The 19,180-nt window shown below is 42.3% G+C and overlaps 2 protein-coding genes across 2 annotated transcripts; one reads left to right on the top strand and one right to left on the bottom strand.

Annotated features, from left to right (window-relative positions):
* Nucleotides 1-5,480: 5,480 nt before the first annotated feature.
* FAM111A (family with sequence similarity 111 member A) lies at nt 5,481-10,710 on the bottom strand. Its single transcript, XM_015825022.1, has 3 exons — nt 10,622-10,710; nt 10,146-10,204; nt 5,481-7,397 (listed from the first exon to the last, which is right to left on the bottom strand). Exons 2-3 carry the CDS (start codon nt 10,197-10,199, stop codon nt 5,508-5,510), a joined length of 1,944 nt encoding a protein of 647 aa, XP_015680508.1. The 5' UTR covers nt 10,200-10,204; nt 10,622-10,710; the 3' UTR covers nt 5,481-5,507.
* Nucleotides 10,711-15,653: 4,943 nt separating this feature from the next.
* Nucleotides 15,654-18,750, top strand: LOC107295697 (macrophage-expressed gene 1 protein). Its single transcript, XM_015825021.1, has one exon. The coding sequence runs from the start codon at nt 15,684-15,686 to the stop codon at nt 17,850-17,852; it is 2,169 nt and encodes a 722-aa protein (XP_015680507.1). The 5' UTR covers nt 15,654-15,683; the 3' UTR covers nt 17,853-18,750.
* Nucleotides 18,751-19,180: the final 430 nt, after the last annotated feature.

The following is a 19,180-nucleotide window of genomic DNA, read 5'->3' as shown; positions in this document are numbered from 1 at the left end:
GCTGCTAACTTCACTTTTATGACTCCCTCTTCAGCATACGTGTGCACTCCTAAACACTTTGATGCCAAAAGGTTTGTCTTTTCATACTTGTATCATGATATCATATGAAAGTATAAGTTACTTATCTCTGCCCCACACCATGAATACTGATGCTCCCTTTACAAAGGAGTAAGGTTTATCTTACTTCCCTATCCTAACTTGAGCAGATTTGGAGAGATGAGAACCACTGGGCCCTTTGTCTACTTTAAACAGGGGTAGAGAGCTATGGCCCTTTTATGATTTGTGAACTTCAACTCCCAGAATTCCTGAACCAGCCATGCTCAGTCATAAAGGTACCATAATTCCCCACCTCTGACTTAAAAGAAACCAAAGAACATTCATAATTTAGGGCCATTCACAGTTCACATCTTGCTCACTACTGAGCACTTTTTTTTTGTAGTTCTACCAAAGACAATGCTTACCTCCCTCTCTGTCCCATTTTCAAAATTCACATTCCAATGAATTTTGGAGCTGGCCTGCCTCTCCCAGTTCATAAAATTGAGGGGGAGGTGGTTTGATAAATCCTCACATGCTGGCTGGGGAAGCCTGGGAGTTGAAGTCCACAAGTGTTAAAGTTGCCATGTTTAGAGACCCCTGCTCTACAGGGGTGTGAATGCTTTGTTGCTTGTTGCCTATTGCTTTTTAATGATTATGTAGCTATGTTTTCCCAAAGTGTATAAAAACTATGCTAATTTGGATATTGGAACCTTTTGATTTGTAATGTAGTTCCAAGAGCACACCTGTTCTTGCACTGTACACAATAAACAAGTTACAATTTCCTGCCTTGTGGGATACTTGGCCACTTCACACCAGGGGAAAAAATATGTCCAGCATTTGATTGGGGCGGTTTACAGTTTGGCCATCAAGCAGGACTGCTTTTGTGTACCTGTCTGCACTGCTATTTGCCTGTGGAGGCTTCAGGGCAAAGAGATGCTTCCCCTCACCTGCAGCATCTTGGATATTGTGCTTAATTGCTTCTGCCTTCGCCCTGACGTCCTGCCTTCGCAGTAGTTACTGGTGATACAGGAGGATCATTTCCCACTTGCTGCAAGCGATCCTGGTGGTGCTGCCACCTCGCTCGGTTAAGGGTATAATCCTGCCTCCTTCCCCATATCCTCAGTACCCCTGCAAAACACAAGGCTATTTTGAAGGAAAAAATCTGCTGCCTGCAGGTGGAGGAGAGCTCAGTGAGGAAGGGTCCGACCTCCCCTTCTTTTGTCAAAAGTCCTCTCCAGCAATTCTTCGGCCTCCTCCGACCGAAAGCTCCCCCACCTCCCTCGGGGCTACGGCACAGGCAGCACCTATTAACGCAGCTGGGTCTGCTCTGCTGCCTCCCTGGGTCCCTCCTGGGACTTGCTCAGAGAGACGACAGGTGGGTGGGTGTCTCCCCATTTTCTCTCTCTGCCTTACCCTCGGTTACAGCTCATTAAAATACGAACTCTCCCAAATCCAATTCCAAACACATCTTTGGAGGGTGCGCACGCGATCACTTCCGGGTATCAAGAACCCTCGGATTAAAAAAAAAAAAAAGCGTGGATTTTATGCCCAATCATCTAACCCAGTGTTTCTCAACTTTGACCATTTTAAGGCATGTGGACTTCAACTCCCAGAATTCCACAGCCAGCAATGCTGGCTGTGGAATTCTGGGAGTTGAAGTCCACATGCCTTAAAATGGTCAAGGTTGAGAAACACTGATCTAACCAACACAGAGCCCCAAATCCAGTTGTAGAATGAGAGAAACGGCAGGCTTTCCCTCCTCTCCCAGGGATTGGGGGGGTTTGGGGAAATGAAAAGGAGGAGTGAACAAGGGCGAGGCAGACGGGATCAGGTGAGAGGATTAAGTCAGAATTTTAATTATATGCAGCTTGTGGGCTTGCAAAGGAGAAAAAGCAAGAAATTAGAATTAGCGTGGCAGACGAAACGCAGCCTCACCTATAGAGAACCGAAAAAGCAGCGCAAAAGAAAGACAAGCCGACCAGGATCAGCCCCACAGAATTCTGATAGGTCGAATTTATTAAGATGGCGAAGCCGATTGGCCAGCTGCTAGCATCACTTATAGAGAGCCTATCACGTTGCTCAGTTACCGCGCCCACCTCCGAACCTGAAGTTGCAACATGGTCTGATAGAATCAGAGGGGAGCGTTTACATCAGAGACAACATTCTGGAGATCTCTGGACCGCTGCCCAGAGTTGGTTTTCCTCTTCTTTTTTTGCATCTGATGTTCTTCCTCAGTCGTGCAACTGCAACCCACAACTGTGTGGTCTTTTTTTTTTTCAATGTTATGTTTTTTTATGAAATTTGCAAGATTGGGATGTCTTCATCCATCAAAATATCTCTGAACAGTTATTTTTAGCATTTTATTTAAATGTCCTTAAAGGGTGAAGAAAGGTTTTCAGCTAGGAACAAGAATCCTCTGAATTTTTTTTCAACACACACAAAAATACAGAGAGGGAAAGAGAAAACTCTTTACTAATTAAAAGGCTATAAATACATTCATCAAGGATATTCTTCCAACTCTAGCTGCCTATATAAAGTGGCTTATACAAGGCTACCATACAGTATCTGAGGAAAAATTGAGAACAATACAGTAGATGTCACTAGAGCTAGAAGATTGAGTTCCCCTTATCTCTCGCTCCAAACACCCACAGCCACTCAGTTTGGGCAAGACTGAGTTGGAAATAAAATCTTGACAGTTTGACTTGGCAGGCCTTTGGTCAAAAGACGAATTGGGCGTCATCAGCATAGTAACGATACTGAACCCAATTGGCAGATGACCTCACCCAGTAGAGTTTCATATAGATCAGAGGTCTTGAAACTGGGCCCTTTTATGACTTGTGGACTTCAACTCCCAGAATTCCTCAGCCAGGCACACTGGCTGAGAAATTCTGGGATTTGAAGTCCACAAGTCATAAAAGGGTCAAGTCTGAAGACTCCTGACATCGATGTTGAAAAAGCAGGAGAGACAGTAGGGCAACATAGCAACACTCCCAGACAGGAGGGGCCTGGAGGCGGATCTCTCCCCAAAACCAACACCAACAGGAACCAGCCTGGAGAAGAGAACTAACATAAAACCATGCCCCCAATCCCCAACCGCCTGGAAGTGGTATCAAAAGCTGCTGAGATGCAAGGAGCACAAGGATGAAGGACCACCTCCAACTCAATTCTGCCACTCCATCAACAAACAATTGATAATCTATGACAATGTCCTCCTGAGGGTACGAGCATTGCCAGGAATTCACATGTATCTATCAAGGACAGGACATTCTTGATACAGATTTAGTCATTTGGGAATTTTCACTATATTACTTTCCCCCCAGCACCAATTCTTGAAAGCTTTTTGCATCTTCAATTCAAGCTTTATATTACTTGCTGTTCTAATTTTATACACAAATAATTGTATCTAATAGTATTAATTTGCCTTATCTCTGATTTTTCTAAACCCAAGTTTGCCCATACTATGCTTTGATAGATCTTGTTGCCACCAGCTGGTTTTTGCAGCAAATTACAATATATACAATATTTTCTCTTTGGTTTCCTGGTTTAAAGTTTGTTATGAATATTGAGTTGCAAGAAACAAATGGAAACAATGTAATAGCTCAAGGAATTCAAAGCTTTATTGACTCCGTGTCATGACAGAATAAGGCAATAAGTCATAAATATTAAATATAAGACCAAAGTTAGGAAATTACAATCAAATAAGTAGCATGAGCCTAAGCTATTTGAAAACTATTAAGAGAACCCAAGGATCACCAACATCCACCCTCCCCCCCAGTTCCCTCTGGATGCTTTTGATTGCAGATCTCACTAATCAATGTGATGTCAGCATTGCTGGGAACTGCAATTCAACATCTAGACCAGTGTGCTCACTGAAACACTACTGTATTTAAACTATATGAGACAGTAAAGTTGTGACTTAGTCATCTAAATCCCCCTTCATTTAGCCTTTTGGCTAATCAGATTTATCAATCACTAATTTTAGGAAGAAAAATACTTTGGTGTATAGAATAAGCAGTTTGTCAACTGAGGGTGGCATATGGTTCCATTTTTGAGATATCTGTAGTCACTCAAGATTGGGCTGATGAAAATTTGAAGCAAAACTCCACTTCCTTGGGAGCAAAGTGAAAAACAATGTTAAGCCCAGTAAACTAAAACTAACACCAATGCCTCCTATTTTAAAAAACCCACCAAAACCTATCCTGCAATAAAACTCTTGTTGCCCTTATAGGTGAAAGTTATCCAAATTGGAAAAGTTGCCAATCACTGGTGTAGACTGGTATTTAGATAATGCTTTGACCAGAATAACCTGTAAAAGTCCTTCTCCAATCCCCATGTCAGGAACACAATTTACACTGACCACTTTCCAGATTCCAGACTGTCAGAGCTTGTTTCTGGTTTTTCCTGTGGATGCATTTCAGAGCGAGGCATCCTTACTGGTAACTTTGGGTCTTCAGAACAGAACAGCAGAGTTGGAAGGGTCCTTGGCGGTCATCTAGTCCAACCCCCTACTCGGGCAGGAAACCCCTATACCATTTCAGATAAATGGTTGTCCAGTCCCTGCTTAAAACTTCCAGTGTTGGAGTATTCGCAATTTCTGGAAGCAAGCTGTTCTACTGATTCATTGTTTTGTCAGGAAATTTCTCCTTAGTTCTAGGTTGTTTCTCTCCTTGAGTAGTTTCCATCCGTTGCTTCTTGTCCTGCCTTCAAGTGCTTTAGAAAATAGCTTGACTCCCTCTTCTTTGTGGCATCCCCTGAGATATTCATGCACCTAATTATGGCATCAACATGTCCTGGCATCTTTTTTTTTTCTTGGTCCATAGCCTTCATCTCAGCCCCAGCCCACAAGTAGGAGAGGTTGAAGTTGCCATTAGCTGTATTTCCTCCCTTAAATAAGTGCCATCAAAGTGGAACTTCAACATTGTAAATCTAAGACTGTTACCTTGAAGAGAAGGCAAGCAACTGACTGTGACTGAGAGCAAAGGCAATAGCGGCAAAATGAGATGGCAATTCAATTTTCTGCCAATTCAAGGAAAGATGGATAATGCCCTGATTCAGCAGTGAGGAAAATACCTTTCTAATATCTTCTATAATCACCAAACTATTGTTATGTCAAAATAACAGTAAAAAAGGACAGCCCTTATATCACCACAGTAATGACGGGATGATACTAGAAAAGTCACTAACTGGGATCAATGTTTGCATAAAGGAAGAAGTACAAATAGCTAGGAGACAGAGACACAACTACAAAAGAATTTATGCTATTGGGAGCTCTAAAAATGCAATGGACAACACTAAACTTTGAGGCATTTCTTGGAGAATTTAATGTAGAGTGGCAGCTATGTTCAGCCTGCATATTTGAAAATAAATGTATCTGTCACAAACTGTTATAAATCCAAAGAAAGCAGAATCTTGGCAGATAATTTTCCCTCAAGCCATTTTTTTTTGAGAAGTCAAATATATTTGACAATGTATTAACTACAATCCATTTTCTCCTCTGCCTCATTCTGAAACGCATCCACATGTGAACTATCTTCACTTGTATCAGGAGGAAATGTAGAATCAAACCAAGATTTAAATTTGGATTGCATTTTTAAAATGATTGAGCAAATTAAATAGCCCCATTCAATTATGCTACACTCTTTGTTTCTCATTTTATAAGCAAATCCAGCAGCGTGCATAGCAACAAGTTGCCCATTTTTGTCAAACACCGGTGAACCCGATGAGCCCTCAAAAAAACAGGTATTGTAAGTGACAAGATGAGGACTATTTTTTTTGTGGTCAAAACCTTTTGGATTATACGTATGGATGCATTTTTTTTCTGAGTTGTAACCACACACATATTTGCTGCATTCAATTTTCTGCTGTTGCTGCAAATGATTGCTATATTCATTGCCACGCTCAAATACACTGACAACAACACAAACATCCGTAGACTTGATTCCTCCCTTTGGGTGACCTGTGATAAAAATGGGACCATTTGGTGGTGGTGGGGAATGAAATTGCAACAGTCCTGGTGGAGGATGACTTTTACTTTCATTTTCTTCCAATTTCAGGACAGCAAAATCAAGATCCTCATCTGATATTTCAAACCAGTTTTCCAATGAGAACCACTTTTCTCTAGGAGGATGCTCTTTTTTATAAGAGAAAGTTACACGGGCTAACTGCTTGATTCTCTTTCCCCAGTCCTTTGCTTCAGTTCTTTCTCCAACTATCGACTTTACTACATGGTGACATGTTAATATATATCTACCATGGAGAACAAAGCAAGTTGCAGACCCTTGAACGCATCCTAAGTCATTCTTCCAATCTATATATCCAACTGAATTCATACGGGTAACAAGTGTCTCCATCAACATAGCTGAAAGAGAGTCATTTACCTCCTTTCCAAAGTTTTTCTTACAAACTTCAAAGTCCTTGTTATTAAGTGTCAAAAATTTGAAAACCTTTTGCCCTTCTTTCTTCAGCTTAGGATACAAATGCAGGAGCTGGTATTCAAACTCCTGCTGCTGTTGTAGTTTAGAAGTACCGAGCTGTCCCTGCTCATAGTCTGGCCGTGGCTGTTGTGTTTTAGAAGCACTGAGTTGTCCCTCCTCAAAGTCCGGCTGTCCCTGTGGCTTTTCAAGGGTACTCAGCTGCCCCCCCGCCAAGTCTAAATCATTCTGTTTCTTGTTTAGATCACCACTGTATCTGGCACCTTTTTTAGACTCCACGTGAATTTCATAAACTTCATCTGGTTGATCTGATAAGATCTTAACTAAGTAATTGTTTTCTGTGATTGTTCCTTTTTTTACCAGTGTCCAATTCTCTTCTTTCAGCAATGGCAGAAAGCGGCCATCATTGCACAGGGCATCTTTTATCGATTCTTCTTTAGGGGCAAAGATACAAAATGTGCAATATTCGTTAATTAGGCTGCCGTTTTTTATTACCGTACGGCTTTGTTTTCCATGGCTTTCCATTCTAGAACCTTTTCCTTGGACATAGAACAATATACATTCTTTCCTATCGTCATATTGGCGATACCATACTTCATCAGTTAGCTTGTAGGACTTCATTTCAAATAGTGAGCCATCAGGTACATACTTTAAAGGCATTCCCAGATTGATGAAGCAATCCCAAGACTCTTTCTTCTCTTTTAAGTGGAACTCTTTTCTCTTGTTTCTGTCCATCCAGGCACAAACAAGATGATTAGACCTGAGGGCACTAAACAGACTGTCGGTAAGTCTGCCTCTCACTAGATGCTTCCTTCCATCTTTACCGAATGTCACCTTGAATTCTCGTTCTTCTCCACTTGCAGACTTGCGACTTGTTGCAACTTTTTCAGGACAATTATATTCATCGCTACTTAGTACCTCTTCTTTGATCTAATAAAAGGCAACAATTAAATATGCGTTTGGTTTGTTATTTTGTTTTTCATTAAAACAACAGTAAAAAGACCATGTAGTGCCTAGAAGCTATGTAAAGTAGATGTGAAACAATATTTTGTATAGGATATTTTCATAGGTGCTTTTAACTCAATTCAGGCATTTTCTGAACTGAATTTAATTAAGCTACCTAAGAAAGAAAGAAAATAATTAAGGCCATGAGCACAAATCTTGGCTCAACATGTCAACAGTACCAGATACTTTTTCTTCTTGAACACAATAACCTGAAAGGCAACTGTCTATATGTTCAAACCGAAGGGGCTTATAATCTTCCCTTAACCAGGCACACTGCAGACCTGGGATTCTCAATCATGGATTAATTTAAAACATGTTCTGCTCTACCCATATCTCCAGGTGCATTTGATTCCATAATGTACTAAGGAGAGGCATGCAGACTGTGGGGAAATTCCACCATAACATCCCAAAAGGAAAAGAATTAAAGGAAAGTTAGCTTGATTCATCACTCCCAGTAATAGCAGGGTCAACTAACACTTTCAAAAGCCAAGCACCGAGGATCCAGTCAGGAGAACTGGCCTCTCTTATGTGGCATTTAAAAACAGGAAGAGGACAGACTCCATGTTTGTCTTTCAGGGTTTCTGCTTCTTCCTCTGGAGCAGCTGAAAGCCAAGTTAGCAGAGAGCCCTTAGCCATCAGCAGTGCAATTGCACGTTCTATTCTGCATTTGGATAGAATAATAGGATCAGTGGTTTCTTGTGGGATGGACCAGGATTTTCAAACTGTATTTTACAGAGAACTTAAGGACCAAAATCAATAGACTCAAACTCAACCAATTTTCTATTACTAGAGTATGATTTGACCCAATGTCTAGAGCAGTGGTTCTCAACCTTTTGAATGCCGCGACCCCCAACCGGTCGTAAGTAGAGGACTAAACCGGTCGTAAGTCGAGGACTAAACCGGTCGTAAGTCGAGGACTACCCAACCGGTCGTAAGTCGAGGACTTTCCCTGCCCGGGAGTGCCGCGCATGCGTGGTTCCGCCCCCTGCGCCGGCCGAGGCGTAGCTGGCAAGCGGCAGAGACGGAGCAGGGCGACCACCAGCTGGCCCAGCCCAAGGGAGGTAAGGCACCCACCGGAAAAGGGGAAAAAAATGGCAGACAGCCTTGCTTGGCGACCCCCGTGAAATGGTCGATCGACCCCAAATGGGGTTGCGACCCATAGGTTGAGAACCGCTGCTCTAGAGCCTGTTCAGCTATAGACAAGACTAAGAGGCTGTGGCTGTTTAGCCCCTCCCCCTCCCCAGGTTGAGGAAGTTTTCACTGTCCATCTGGGATAGGGTACTACTTCCTTATCTGAGACTGGAGTACAACTTGGGGAGCCTCCTGGATGGCAGTGACTGTTGAAAGAGCAGGTAGCAGCTGTGGCAGGAATGCCCTTGCACAGGCTTATCTTGCAGACCAATCATGTTCCTTGCTCAACCGGAGGAGGCCTTCCAATGGTTACTCATGCCCTCGTAATTGGACTTTGCAATGTATTCTACCTGGGGCTGCCCTTGAATACAATGTGGAAGCTACAGCCGATTCAAACTGCAGCAGCACACACAATAATGGATGCTTTTCCCTATGCCCATGTGTCACCATGCTAGGTGAGCTGCGTTGGCTGCCAGTTGTGCGTTTCAAGTGCTGGTTGTCTTCAATTAAGCCCTATATGGCACAGGGCCTTGTCGCCTAAGGAACTGCCTATCTCCGTTCTTTTCTGCCCACCCCGTAGTTAAGCAAATAACTAGGTCCTCTCTATTAAACATTATCATCTTGTAAAACCAAGGAAGTGGGCCTCCTGAAACAGTCCCCACTGTCTGAAATAACATCCCATCAGAGACAAGGAGAACATCTACTATGCTGGGATTCAGGAAAGCTCTCAAGACTTCACTCCGGTTCAAAGGGTGGGCTTAATGTAGTCTGTGAGGTCCCTGTTGTGATCTCCTGTTACTCTTATGGCTGTTTTAGTCTGGCCGAATCATTTTATATTTTTTTGCTGTTTTTGGATTGAGTGGCTAATAATAATAGAGGTAGTCCTCGACTCACAACCATTTGTTTACAATAGAACTGAAAAAAGCAGCTTATGAGCATTCTTCACTTGCACCATCCCCACAGTCACGTGATCAAAATTCAGGCACTGGGCAACTGGCATGGACCCGTTGACAAGCAAAGACAATTGGGGAGGTCAAATTCACTTAACAATCACACGATTCACTCCACAACTGTGGCAAAAAAAAAGATCATAAAATGAGGCGCAACTCACTTTAACTGCCTCACTTAGCAATGGAAATTTTGGGCCCAATTGTGTTTGCAGATCATACCAAAAAATACCTTTGACGGCACTTAGAGAATCTGCACATTGACAAAACTTCTGCCACTTACCAAAGGCTAGGCTGCTTGGATCCACACATTTAGTGTGCCGATACTTTGCAACATCCTAGGTTCTCTCGGAAATTGATGTATATGAAAGCCAACCCCAGTTAAAAGAACTGGCGGCTGTGATCTCACAGTCGTGTACATAATAGGAATGATAAACGTTAACAGGTCCCACAGCCTGAAAAAGTTTAAGCCACAGGCTTGGAGGCAAGGAGAGAGTAAGGAAATGCATGTCATGACATGCCCACGGAAAGCATGACTCACCGCACGCAGACCATGAGAACAGGAACCAACTCAGAATAAGCAGGAACTTTTTACCTTTGGATTTTCAGCACTGGTTACAGCAGCGGAAGCATCTTTCAGCGGTTCCATCCTTACTGTTGGTAAAGTGAGGGGGAAAAAAAAGAGATGATGACCTAAACAAGAGGATTATATACTCAATTTTTCCTGCTATTTTGACTTCTTTTTTTTTTTACCCACACCATTATTCATTTTCAGCTAGGGCATTTTTGCTGCTTTGGGCACCTAAGCTTTTAGTTTATTATCTCCGTTTATTGAATAAACCAAAATTAGCTCGGTACACCACACTAAATCATGATCAAGATCACTAGCTTATTATGGCTGCGTGTGCTGGGTCAGCCAGTTAAGGTTTCTCCCGCCCGCCGACTGCTGTGAGATTCAATTCGCAGGCGGGACGACATCTATGAACCTTGTCGGCAGAGAGAGTACTGTAATAAAGGAAATCATGATCGTTCGTCGTTTCGCGTTCACACGTTCATTCAAGAACTCTTTACCTTTAAAAGGAGCTGTCTATCAGCCGAGGTTTGGAAACAAAAGACAACGGGAGGCCTCTGGCACACCTTCCAGAACGACAAAAAAGGGGGAAATGACTCCACAAGTTCTTGCGCGGGCTTTTCCGAAAGGCGGAGAGGGTGGGGACAAAGTGATTTTTCCTCTTTTCCGGGGCGGTGATTTGGGCCCTAGGCAACAACGGACTCATTTCGGCAAAAGTGATTCCCGCCCGTTTCCTTTTAGATGACGAGATATGGAAAGCAGCCGCTAGCCGAGAAATGAAAGCGAAACTGGATCCAGTTCTGAAATTCCCGGGTTTTCATTATGGCCTCTTGGGGCGCTCTGAATCAATTAACCAATCAATCCCCGGAAGGTACAGAAGTAGATTCCAGCTCCGGGGGAAGAGTCGCCGAAGCTGGCGAGAGACTGCATCGGGATCGTTCCCCTCCTACTGGAAAGCTGGAAAAGCCTGGCGGGGGCTGGATGATTCAGAGCCTTGCTCCCTTCGGCTTCCGAATTTAAGTCCTGCTTGCATTCCAGCCTTTGTCTGAAAAATAGGGACGGGGGAGGAAACAAATAAGCGAACACCGTCCTAGAGGCAAACAAAGTCATTACCAAAAAAACCAAAAACCAACATGGGTTTGTCAAAAACAGATCATGCCAGACAAATCTTATTGCGTTCTTTGACCAGGTGACAAAATTAGTGGACCAGAGGAATGCTGTGAATATAATTTACTTGGACTTCAGTAAGATATTTGATAAAGTAGATCACAACCTTCTACTTCAGTGTTTCTCAACCTTGACAATTTTAAGGCATGTGGATTTCAACTCCCAGAATTCCACAGCCAGCATTGCTGGCTGTGGAATTCTGGGAGTTGAAGTCCACATGCCTTAAAATTGTCAAGGTTGAGAAACACTGTTCTACTTGATAAAATAGAAAAATGTGGGTTAGACAGCATCGCCACCAGATAAATTCCTAGCTGGCTGACTGGCCTGACTGAGCGTGTGGCCCTCAATGGAACTGCATCTACATGGAGAGAAGTATGTGGTGGGGTGCCCCAGGGCTCTGTTCTGGGCCCAGTGCTCTTCAACATCTTCATCAATGATTTGGATGAGGAGATAGATGGGGAACTCATCAAATTTGCAGACGACACCAAGCTGGGAGGAATAGCCAACACTCCAGAAGACAGGCTTAGGATACAGAAGAATCTTGACAGACTTTGTCTTTGTATATGCATAGGTAGTTGTCTCTGAGTCCAGATAGCCCCAATCCATTTGAGCTTTCATAACACTTTATAAACCTGGCTCTCCCGTCAAGCTTTGGATGGCATGTAGCGATTGGCTCTCTGATGGTGCTTTGACTGAAAATCTGTTTATTTAGTTATCCTTCCATTATATACACCTTGCATTTAACTGTTGAGTTTGTTGCTTTAAAAAAACTTTTTGTTACTTGTTTCAATCCTTTTTTGCTAGCTACCTAGAGTTACTTCACCAGTATACAAACTGATAAATATTTTGTGAAAAATATTAAAAGAGGCAAGCAAAAGACATAATGATTCTGATGAAAAGAAAAATCGTTCTGGATGTGGATGAAAAGGGCTAAATGAAAAGTCTCCAGCAGAATGAAAGGAATTAAAAATAAAATTGATGAAATTATTTTGGATGAAACTGAAATAAGGAAATGCTCAAAGCAGTATATTGACATGGAATGATAGTGATAGGCTGGAATTGAAACCAAGGATAGAAATGTTACTGTACAAGAAAAGTTGCTGAAAAGTAAGCAACAAGTGCTGTGAGAATGTTGAAAAATGTAAAGCTGCAGTGTAGACAGTGTGACTGTGTGATAGTGTTACTAAAAAAAAAATTAACCTATGGACATGATTTGAGTAGCATTTCCAAGGTAATGATTTGAGTAGCATTTCCAAGGTAATGTCCTATTAACAAAGCCTTCTACAGAATCAACCAGAAAAAAATCCAGGTCTCAGTTCCAAGGATTGAAGGAATCCTATTTCTATTTACTAAAGTTGGATAATTATGCATGGAGAGCCACCATTATTGGCTCTGTTGTTGTAGATAGAATTTATGGTGGATTAATAAAAATCACAAGGCCTATTCTTGATTGCATTGCCAGTTAGATGCTCAATGAAATGTATGTCAATGCTTTCAGTGGGCACGTTAGACTAAGGTTACTTCTATACTAATATGTGGCATTGTCAATTTAAAACAAATATGTTTGTTGCATGTGTTGTTAAGTATTTGTTTTCAATTTCACTCTTTACACAACATTTATGCTTTGTTGTAATAGGAGTCCCTGTTATGGCTATGGTGACTATTTTCATCAAAACAATCCATCCACTTCAAAAGGCAAGCTAGACATTAGACAACACTCTGATTGTTCCATGAGCTTGTGGGCAACTCTGAAAAATGTAGCAGAACAGCCTGCTTTAGTGTCTGGTAATAATCTGCAAGAACATCGGATGGGCACCAAAAGTGCAGAGATAAAGAGGTTGCCTTCATCCATAAATTCCAACTCAACATTCTGCCTTTTGTGGGGGCAAATTAAGCAGTTTTTGAAGTCCAGCAGCATGACTTGGTAGCTCTGGATCTGAAAGTGCAATAGACAGCTTCAGTAAAGTATTTCTTTGAGTGGCCATGTCCACACCAGCCTCTTTATTTTTCCAGTACAGATCCATTACAATGGAAAATCCAGTACAAACACAAGCAGAACAGTTACATAATTGGGTCTTATACTTTCAAACAAAATGCCACTGTCCCCTGATGTCAGGTCATTTTGAAATAATAATTTACACTCACAGAATTGCGGCATAGTCAGTGGTTTCTGATCCAGAAGCAAACTTTTATTTCATTACAACTGGAAACTCAGCCACCTTCTCAATATCTTAACAGCACTATCTGTGCCCATACTTTTGTTCATCTCCAATGCCAGTCATTTCTTGGCTGTCTTATTAAGGACATAAATATGTTTCATAAACTCTGGGGAAAGAAAAAGGGAGAAAAAGAGAAACATGTTTACCTGTAGAATTTGCAATGTATAGTATAACATTTCTGTAGAATGTAGAACATTTCGGTTAATAATTCCTCCGTGTCACAGATGGACAGACTTTGTGCCCAGGGCAGCAAATATTTACACTGAGAGCAACATCAAAAGGAAGGTATGCAAAAGAGGGGGGGGCTAAGGGGGGAGAAGGGACTTTCCGGAAAAAGTTTCTGTTTCGACTTTGCTTGAAAACTGCTGCTTGAAAACGGCTGCCTGACTCATTCTCCGCAGTAGAGACGCTCCCATCACGTTTCAATTGTCCAATCCTATTGTTTGGGGAAATCAACGTTCCTCTTTAGTCTTTCTTCATTTATTCCTTTTTTTAAAAAAAAATCTGTGATAAACTAAGCAAAGTAGCCGAGAATTCCTTTGGTGGACAGAAAGAAGCTGTGGATCTGGGGAGCCAAGCAAGGTAAGGAATGATTTCAGATGACTTTTCCAAAGTTCAGAGACAACCCTATTAGGGCCAAAGTGTTCAGGAGATTTGCAAGAGTTTTGGTCTCCTTTTTTGGGGAGACCAAGTCCCTGCAGGTTTTCTACTAATCTTAGAAACATAGAATATAGAATCAAAGGGCTGGACGTTAGGACGTTATCTAGTCCAATTAACCTGCTCAAGGCAGGGGACCTTCTACCATCCAGGTCAAATGGTTGTCCAGGCTGTTCTTGAAAACCTCTAGCAATGGAGCATTTGGGAAGGCAAGCTGTTCCATTGATTAATTGTTCTCACTGTCAGGAAGTTTCTCCTTTGTTCCAGGTTGGATCTCTTTAATGAGCTTCCACCCTTTGCTTCTTATCCTGCCCTCAGGAGCTTTGGAGAATAAACCAACCCCCCCCCCCTTATCTCACTGACTGCAATTGTTTCATACTATCTCTGTCTGTTAATGTTTCATACTGCCCCTCAAGTACTGGAAGTCAGCTGTTATAATTAAAGCTGCTTCCTCTTTGCTGCTGTTGGGGGCAAATAGGAGAGGGAGGGTAAATCTCGGCACAAAGCCAGAATAAGGTTGTTAGAAGTAAGTCTTCATCCTGGTTCATCCAAGCCTGGAATAAATAAGCAACATGGCGACTGCTTTGGGAAAATGGTTACAGTTTATTGAAGAAGCAGAAAGATGATTCTTGCAGGAAAGAGCAGAGGAGAGAAGGGCTGAGCACATGGGAAGTAGCTCTTTACACCCTCTCTAGCCTTTTGTTTGGAATAGTTTCCTCTTCCTGTGGCATGAACTTTGAACTGAGTCTGAGTGCTTTTCTAGGCCTTAGTATCTGTGGTTTAGTCCTATTATGTCCCAAAAGTCATCTCCTGCTTCCCTGGGGCTGGGCTAATGACTCTTAAGAGTTTCTTTGTCTTCTTGAGTTCCCTGGCTCCAACCTTCCTGATGGTTTTACATCTGCATTTGTATTGGGCTGGCTCTTGCTTGGGACAGAGATTTGAGGCCAGAGAGATTTGGTTTCTGCTTTTAAAAAAAAATCCCTTTGAGGAAAAAATATATTTTTCTGCCCTTTTAATATTTCCTTCTCTAGGCTAACTTCCCTCAAGGTCATAACTTGGGTTTATCATATTTTTTCCAATTCAAAGAAGCAACCTGGTTAATATGTATTATAAAAACACAAGTGATGCTCTATTGTGTGTATTGCAGCTATTGTGTGTGTGCGTGTGTGTGTAGCAAAATAATATTTGAAAGGGTTGGATTATATATCAACTTATGCAGCAATACTAAACTATTTTTCTATTATTGTCTATGTCTACCATGGGTGGATCCGTTTGCATACATTTCTACTTCAGGTGAATTGCCAGAAATTGTAATTGTAACATTTGATTGCTATCTTATCTAGCTTTCTCCTTCTCTAGCAGCTTTGCCTTTGATGATGCTGGAGATGAGATCTGATATTTGGAGGGCATCAGCTTAGAGAAGGTTTGATTGAGTAATAACAAATAGTCTTTTCAATAATGAAACTTTTCTCTATTTTCATGACTGTGCAAGTAAAGTGGTCTTTTCCCTTCCCTGACCATGGCGTTTTGGCTTTGGCCTCTCTTGGTGTTGCTGAGCACAGAGATTGCAATAGCTGAAGATCCGGGATTCAAAGCTTGTAGATTACAAGGTCTCAGTGAAAAGGTACTAGAAGTGCTACCTGGAGGTGGCTGGGACAACTTGCGTAATGTGGAGATGGGCAAAGTCATGACCCTCAACTACTCCCAATGCCGGATCACTGAAGATGGTGAGTACCTCATTCCCAACGATGTCTTTTTGGTGCCCCTCAAGAAGAGCACAATGGAGATCCACTCTGAAATTATTGAAGACTGGCTGTCCTACACTGATGCATTTTCCAAATCCATCAATGCTGAGGCTTCCTACCTCACCGTGCTCAATGGCAGGTTCTCCACTGGTAGCCAAGAAACGAAGACCCACAATGTCTATGATGAAACAATCACTACAAGAGTGCAGGTACAGCATCACATCTACTCTGTGAAAGCTCAACCATCCTTCACTTTCCACAAGGACTTCCGTCATCAGCTTGTCAGCATAGGCAACCAGCTGGAGAATAATCAGAGTCGGATTGCTGAGTATATGGCAGAAATGCTGGTATTAAGCTACGGCACACATGTCCTCACAAGTGTGGAGGCTGGGGCATCCCTCATACAAGAGGATCAGGTGAAAAAGAAGTTTTTGCTGGACAATGAAGCTAATAAAGCAGGCATCACTGCCTCTGCCTCTGTTACTTTTTTCCACAAAGTCAATGTGGGAATTGGGACCTCCATGGAAGGTTTGAGTAATATAACTAAGGAGTATCTGGTAAATACTGTAAATTCCAAATTGGAGAGCTGGGGCAGTGTGCCCTTCTATCCTGGTATCACCCTCCAGAAATGGCAGGAGGGCATCCCCAACGGTTTAGTGGCGATAGGCAAGTCAGGGCTTCCTCTGCCATTTTTCATCACCCCTGATGCTTTACCCGAATTGCCAGAGCCTACAGTCTATCGAGTGGCCACTACAGTGGAAAACGCTATCCGCCTCTACTATGCAATCAACACCCACCCAGGCTGCGTTGAGCCCAGCTCAAAGAACTTCAATTTCCAGGCCAATGTGGATGATGGCTCGTGCCAAAATCCCAGCACAAATTATACCTTTGGTGGAATCTTTCAGGAGTGCCATGGGGTTTCGGGCCAGGACCCAGAAGAGCTTTGCCAGTCTTACCGTATCCAGAACCCTTTGACTGGCAACTACTCTTGCCCAAAGAACTATTCGGCTGTCCTGCTGCACGAAGAGCAACGTACAGGCAACCAGCCAAAGATGGAGTGTCACCAGCAGTGCCATTCCTGCTGGCTTGTATTTAAATGCTGTAAGAAGGTGTGCGGCATCCACTACTACCCCAGCACAGTGAAGTTCTTTGCTTATTGGTGTGCTGCCGCAGGCCCAATAGCTCAGAGCACAGGATTTCTCTTTGGAGGACTTTATAGTACCGGGAATGAGAACCCAGTGACCAACACCTACACCTGTCCAGCCTACTTCTTCCCCTTGGTCCTCTTTGACAATCTGAAGGTGTGCGTCAGTAATGACTATGAGATGGGCTCCCGTTTTGCAGTGCCCTTCGGTGGCTTCTTCAGCTGCCAGTCTGGCAATCCTCTGGCAGGCTTACGAGAGGGGCAAAGCCCTGGAATCCTCCAGGATTTTTTCTACCAAGATTCCCCTACTAAGTATCCCATGAAATGTCCAGGTGGACATAGTCAACATAAGGCATATTTAAGTGATGGCTGTGAAATTCTCTATTGCTTGCAGGCAGGGACACTTTTTGCTCAGCAGTTGGCTCCCATCAAACTCCCCCCTTTTCTGCGCACACCGTCCCCAAATGGCAGCCTTTCTGAAACAATCCTGGTGAGCACCGAAGGTAGCCAAGCCTGGGTCAAAATACAGCAGAGTGGGAGCTGGAGGTTGGCCAATGACACAGATGGGAAGGAAATAGCTCTTCTTTTCCAGGGAAATGACACTTTGGGATTATCAAATGGGGCCATTGCTGGGATTTGCATGGCAGTGATTGCAATCTTGGTTATCTTGGTTTTTATCGCATTCAGAATTCGGCGCTACAAGATGAGAGGCTACCAAGAGGTGACAAATGAGCATCTAGTCAATAATGATGGAAACTATGGAACCCCAGAAACACCTCCAGAATTTAGTGCTGCCTGAAACATGTTTTCATCTATACTTTGAAGCTTCCAATTGTGGGAAGTGGGAGAGGCAGAATAATAATGGGGAGTTGTGTAGGGATGGGGGAAGGAAGCATTAACTATGGGTGTATGTAAAAATGTTTGATCAAAATGATGCTAACCAGCTTCCAAGCAAAATAATTTGCTTTGAATTGAGTGAATACAGGTAATTGATAATTCATTTACCTGAATACAGGTAAAATAAGCAACCAGAGGGAAATAAATTGAAAGATCTAGGTTTTATCACGAATGTCAAATTATATGAATGAAAGGAAAATAATTCAGCTGTAACAATATAGCTTTTTGTTTGAGCAACTGTAGTTCTGTAGCTGAAAGAGAATAGATTACACTGACAGGACAAGATAGGAAAGAACTTAAAAGTAATTTTAGTAAACTCAGACATAATTTAGAGCAAGAACAGCTCTTGCTGTAGTGTACTGAGAATTCATTTATATGTAGGGGGATTTATTTTACTTTTATTGCACCTTGACAGCCATCACTTGATACATTTTTTAAAAAGCGGATAAGCAACAATACCCAGTATAATAAGCAAGCTTCCTTTGGCAGTCAGTCAATAAATCCTTTGTCAATCCAATAAATTCTGTGCTGTTGTTTAGAAAAAAGGTCTTTGACCCCTTAGGTGATGATTTTTTTCATCACTGCCTTATGAAATTAGCCCTAATTGGTAAGATTGAGATAATTGCTTTAATTCCTGGAAACATATGGGTTTATCCACATACTGTATTACGAAACTCCACTTGTATTGGAAAATAGAGATTAGCCAAATGTAAGTCAAATGTATATGGTGATATTCTGAAATGCTTTCTTGCTGAATACTTTGTTTATTCCCTTTGTTTATCACAATAAATTGATATATTTGGAAGTTTATGGCTAGTTACTCTTGTATAAGTGGCATTGTGGCCTAGCGGTGAAGACGCTTGCTTCCCACCTGGAAGATTAGGAGTTCAATCCTAGGTAGTGGCAGATGTTTCTTAGGACACAAAGAAAAAAAATACCTGCTGCGAACTCTGCATGGGCATCAGGAAGGGCATCTGGCCAGTAAATGCTCAACTCCATCCAGTCACTCGCAACTCTGCCCTGAGTTAAGGGATTACAGGGTGGTAAAAAGAGAGGTGTTTTTTTTTTAATGGTAAGTTACTCTTCTCTCTCTTCTGTCAGGTAACCCAGCTTCCCTCCTTTAGACACTAGCCTTGTTTCTTCTCTGGGCCATGGCTGAAGTCCTTTCATCTCCTTTTTTCCACCCTGCAAAAAGACAACAGTTCCAAAACACCAACCAGTTCCATTCTG

Source organism: Protobothrops mucrosquamatus, unplaced genomic scaffold, assembly GCF_001527695.2.
Source record: "Protobothrops mucrosquamatus isolate PMUCROS unplaced genomic scaffold, P.Mucros_1.0 scaffold2445, whole genome shotgun sequence".
Lineage (NCBI taxonomy): Eukaryota > Metazoa > Chordata > Lepidosauria > Squamata > Viperidae > Protobothrops > Protobothrops mucrosquamatus.
This window is presented reverse-complemented; position numbering and strand designations above follow the sequence as displayed.

Coding starts and splice junctions, on each gene's coding strand:
- LOC107295697 (XM_015825021.1), top strand. CDS start 15,684: ATGGCGTTTTGGCTTTGGCCTCTCTTGGTGTTGCTGAGCACAGAGATT.
- FAM111A (XM_015825022.1), bottom strand. CDS start 10,199: ATGGAACCGCTGAAAGATGCTTCCGCTGCTGTAACCAGTGCTGAAAAT. Junction 7,398..10,145: donor CCAGTGCTGAAAATCCAAAG/GTAAAAAGTTCC, acceptor GCCTTTTATTAG/ATCAAAGAAGAGGTACTAAG.